We start from the raw sequence: 5041 nt of genomic DNA on the forward strand, positions 1-5041 counted from the left end.
AAGGAGAAATTAACAAAAAACTCAATTAAACAAAACTAGAAGAGAGATAAAACTAGTGAGTCTTTAATGATACAATAAGAGCACAAGCAACAAGTTCTTACCTCATAGCACTAATCTAGCCTATTAAGTCTTCAGTATCTGCTCTGTGGGGATATCTCTTCATAATCTAGAAAAACTGAAGAAACATGTTCGATCTTAGACCAATCCCGGGCATTCGGATACCTGCACTGTTCTATAATTCTTGGGCAGTCTTTGACGATTATTGTTTCAACTGAAGCTGGAATTCCATCATCTGGTAAAGACCGCAACTCTGAACATGCAATAATCTCCAAGTGTTTGAGGGAATGCAAGTATGAAAGAGATGGAAGAGATACAAGTTTGGGGCACTGCTTGAATCTGCACTCAAGAAGTTTTGGGAAGTCACCATCCTCCATACCATCCCACACCTCTAGGTTCAACAAGGTATCAAGTTCTAACTTCTCTAATTTTGGGAATGCATGAAGATATTGAACCCCATTTTTTCGATGGAATACCTGATCTATAACTCTTACCCCATTCATTTCATATATCTCAAGAAATTGTAGAGATGGCAACATGCCAAGTGATGGCAATAAAGAACAATTTCTACACTTGAAAAGAGTGATTTTGACTATTTGGGCAAAAGATGGATCACTTATCCATGATGGTAATTTAGATCCATTGAAGAAGAATATCTCTAACTCCTTTAGGCCGAAATGGGGCTGCAGACATTCTAATATCTGCTCTTCGACTTGCACTCTATCGGAGTGACAAGTAGACCATTGCAACTGTAATTTAGTGATGTGTTTCTTGTTACTCAGGTTAGCTTGCTCTGCCTCGTCAGGACTTGAGATATTTTCCAGCCTTGAAATGCACAACGATCCTCTGAGGTTAACTATATTCTTTAGCTCTCCTATATAACAACCATCTTTCTTTCCAACAAGGAATCCACTCAAGGTTTGTAGGCTTGTCAAACTTCCTAAACCAACAGGCATAGACTTCAATTGTCCAATAATGTCAAGATCAAGATGGCGCAATCTAACCAAATGCCTTGTGTTTATGGGTAATCGACAAAGCTGCAAGCAACCCTTCAATTTCAATGTTTGCAACAAATAAAGGGAATCAACTGTTTCAGGCAAGTACTTGATAGATGTCTCTGATACATCCAAATAATGCAAATATTCAAGATCCCCAACAGAGCTAGGTAGTTCAGTTATGTCTAGTTGATGTAAATCCAAAGTCCTCAAATGTTTTAGATGAAGGAAGAGGTCATGTGAGACATGATTAAAATCAGTAGCACACTCAGTAGCACACTCACAATGTAGCATGAGAATCCCAGAAAACTTTTGTCCTACAATGTGTAAATCACAGAAGAGAGACAGATGCTTGATCGTGCTTGGAATGCTGACCAACCCTACTTCATCTGCGAGCATGAAATCTTCCATTGGCAGCTGCTCTTCACCCTCAAACAAATTACTATCAAGCATATTTTCGTTAACTGCGAACAATTGACCATATAGGTTATCATATCTTACAGGCACAAACAAATTGTCTTCCACCATCGAATCAAAAACAGTACCACCAACAATCTCTATTATTTTCTCGTTTTCTGGCTCAAAAATTCCTTGCGCAACCCACAACTGAACCATGGAATCCTTATCAAATTCAAACTTGGGTCCAAACAAACGGCTGAACAACCTACAACTCATTTTGGGAGACCTTTCATGGTCTGTAATAGAATTCAAAGCCACCTTAGACACAGATTGATCTCATGCTGAGCTTTCTGTCATTTCCAGAAGGTCAGTGATTGTAGTGCTCCCTGTATAGCTTTTGTTAGATTGCGAGGCTACATCAGACACAGATTGATCTGCCCTTGAGAGTTCTTCCACTTTTGGTTTACAATTTTTAAAAGGCTTCAAGCTAATTTCACTCAACTTCTGCACCGCCATACCCTTTACACTTTTCTTTTTTGAACGTAAAACCATCCCTGATGGGGAAGGTTCAAGACTCTCCTGCAAAGCCAAATAAAAGTTATTACGCTTCATGTGTAAAAGAATTCAAATTTCCAGCTAGCGCATGGCTTTAATAGATTCAAAGCTAAATGGGATTTGTAAAAAACGTCCATTTCGCTGTAACTCTTCCTTTTTTTTTTTAGGATTTGGAAAATTGAGAGGCCGCTCGTATGATTACCAGGTTTAAATAGCTTCAAGATTAAATTAAGGGAGTGATATCTCTACAAATTTCACCCCATAAAATTGACATAAACACGTTCTTGCAGTGAGAGTGGACCTCAATTATATTTTATGTTGACCAGAAAATAGGTTAAATTTTGTAGATCAAAAGTACGTTAAGAAAACTTGGATCTGCAGCGTCCTCATCTTTCGGCCCTTTGCTTTTGCTTTCATGAGCAACTTTTGACGTTGGGGCATCGTGGACCGATTGAAACGGCGGAGCGGAGGATCAGAATTGGAAGTAAGAGAAGGATAAGACACCTTGTTAGGTATGAAAAGGATAAGATCCGGAAGAAAAAGCAGAAATGTTAAGAGTGAAATGAGAGGGTGCAAGGAAGATAGTAAAGGGATAATTTCAAAAAAGGGTTAATTTCACATACCTCCCCTAAGATTTTTGGCAATCGCAAAAAGCTCCCCTCAAGTTCTAAAAATTATCCCTACCTCCCCTATTTTCACTATTTAAGTAACACTCTAGGCCCAAAAGGCTATATACTTTTTTCTCAAAAATCCTATAATGCCCTTGAGTTTTTAATTCACAATAAAAATGTAAAGGAAAAAAAATGATTCACATTCTCAATTTCATTTATCTTTACTTGCTATCACTATTACCTACTCATCAACATCTAAATCACCATTAAATAAACACTTATCTTTGTTCTAATATTTCTCTTTTACCTAAAAATTTCTGATGCAAACCATTGTATTAACTATAAACGCTACATCAGATACCTAAAAACTTATCTATAATCTCATATCAATATCAGATTTTACTTAATACACAACAATATTCATCAATATCGCTAAACTTCAATTCCATGGTTACCACCTTTTTAATACAAAATAATCTAAATCACCACTACTAATATCAATATCCAATATACTCTAGTGACACAGAGTTCAAAATCAATCAAATTCTCTCTATAGGAATAACATCAAAAATTGTAAATCAAAAATTGAAACACAATGCAGTTATAAATATATACCAAGAACATTTTTTTCATGACAACCATAACAGTATAACCTATATTTAGTTCATATTCCACTTCCTATCCTTAATTTTTATTTTTTATCTCTATTACTATCTTCATCTAATTTGATAATGAAATTAGCCCTCAATTTGTCATTTGATAATATCAATTTGTTAATGTCTATCAAAAATTGGAAACAAAAATAAGTGCAAGAAAACTATTTAATAATAATGGAAAATCAAGAATTGGGGATAGACACCAAGATATGCAAGTATTGGTGGTTTGGTATGTATAGTGATTTTATTAGTAGTGACAGTATACATTTGGTTGATAATAATAAATAAATGAATTTGAAAGAAAAATAGATGTAGGAGGAAAAAGATAGATAGTTAAATGAGAAAAACTGTAATTTAAATTATTGATTGATAATAGATGAAATAGGTTTAACATTTTGATAGAATTTTTCGATGAGTTGACAATTAATGAAAGATATTGTTGTCTCTTTATCACACAAGGAAGGTTTATGTAATTATGTAAATCTCAAGGGAGTCGAGTGAAATTGTCGAAAACCTCAGGGAAGGTTTCTGAAATTATCCCTTTTAAAAACCCTCCTTGAGTTTTCTAATAGTTTCACTTAGTACTTTAAAGTTTTCAATATATTACTTGCCTCCTCTATTTTCAAATTTTTGTAAGATCCTCAATACAATTCAAGTTATACGAGTAAACTACTCATTTCAAATTTTTTCCAACAATGCCCTTTATTGCCTTACTGTTTTTGTTTTTAATTGTATGTATACTAATCAAATGTTAAAAATAAAGATAAAAAGCCTGAAGATGTAATTTTTTTGTAAATGGACAAAATATAGTAATCGCAACCATAATATACTGTTGTAAAGTACAAACAAATAATAAAAGTTTGTCTATTTGGTACTCTGAGGTCACATAGTAAGAAATAACACTAATATTATTTTTTTGACCAAAATATAGAGGGGTTAGCTATGATTTTAACACTTTAATATTGGGTCCACTTTCATTTATCTATATACTTATCCTATGGCCTTAGATTACCAAATGAAAAAAAAAACTTTATTTTTATGTGAAAATTTTTTATTAAACTTAATAAATTTTATGCACTATTTAGAACCTTTAACTTTTATTTGTCAATATTGATAGCTTGAAAATTTAGAAAAGGGTATAATTTTAAATGCAATTTGAGATGTTTAGAAGGTGAAAAAGGTTATTTTCTTCATCTTTACAATATTTCAAATAGAGTCAGGCCCAATTTTTTGCAATGAAAAAAAAGTTTTTACAAAAAATGTGTTTTTCATTTAAAGAAATAAGTAAAAAATGGCCTAAAATAGAACTTTAAATAATGCAACAGTTTGGGCCCAAATTTAGTTTAAAGAATTTTTTAAAAAAAAATGGAATTGTCATTTGATATTAAATTTAGGTGTATGAAGTCATCCAAAATTATTTTTGACAAAAAATAACATAAAATAAAACCCTTTTTGACAACTCCGGATCTTTGAAAACAAGAGAAAATGAGTTTGTGAGTCACTGTTGAAGAAGGGATAGACAAAAGTTTAATCGGCTCAAATCTAAGGCATCCTTTCAATCTGATCTAAGCTAATTGCAAAGTTTTGTCGAAATTTTGATAACCTAACCCTTAAAATTATCACGTTTGGATGTTTCCTATATTGATGCAAATCTAAACTTTAAAAAGATATTGAAATGGGCAAAATATCTATTCAAGATATAATTAATACCAATTGCATTAATTGCGAACCCCAGAAATAATTTCTTGAAGAGGTCATGAGTATACAA

At 32.9% G+C, this 5041-nt stretch overlaps 1 protein-coding gene across 1 annotated transcript; it reads right to left on the bottom strand.

The window, feature by feature from the left end:
- Positions 1-131: 131 nt before the first annotated feature.
- On the bottom strand, positions 132-1667 carry LOC113757885 (putative disease resistance protein RGA3). Its single transcript, XM_027300962.1, has one exon. The coding sequence runs from the start codon at positions 1665-1667 to the stop codon at positions 132-134; it is 1536 nt and encodes a 511-aa protein (XP_027156763.1).
- Positions 1668-5041: the final 3374 nt, after the last annotated feature.

The sequence above is a fragment of the Coffea eugenioides genome, unplaced genomic scaffold (genome assembly GCF_003713205.1).
Source record: "Coffea eugenioides isolate CCC68of unplaced genomic scaffold, Ceug_1.0 ScVebR1_3401;HRSCAF=4607, whole genome shotgun sequence".
Classification (NCBI taxonomy): Eukaryota; Viridiplantae; Streptophyta; class Magnoliopsida; order Gentianales; family Rubiaceae; genus Coffea; species Coffea eugenioides.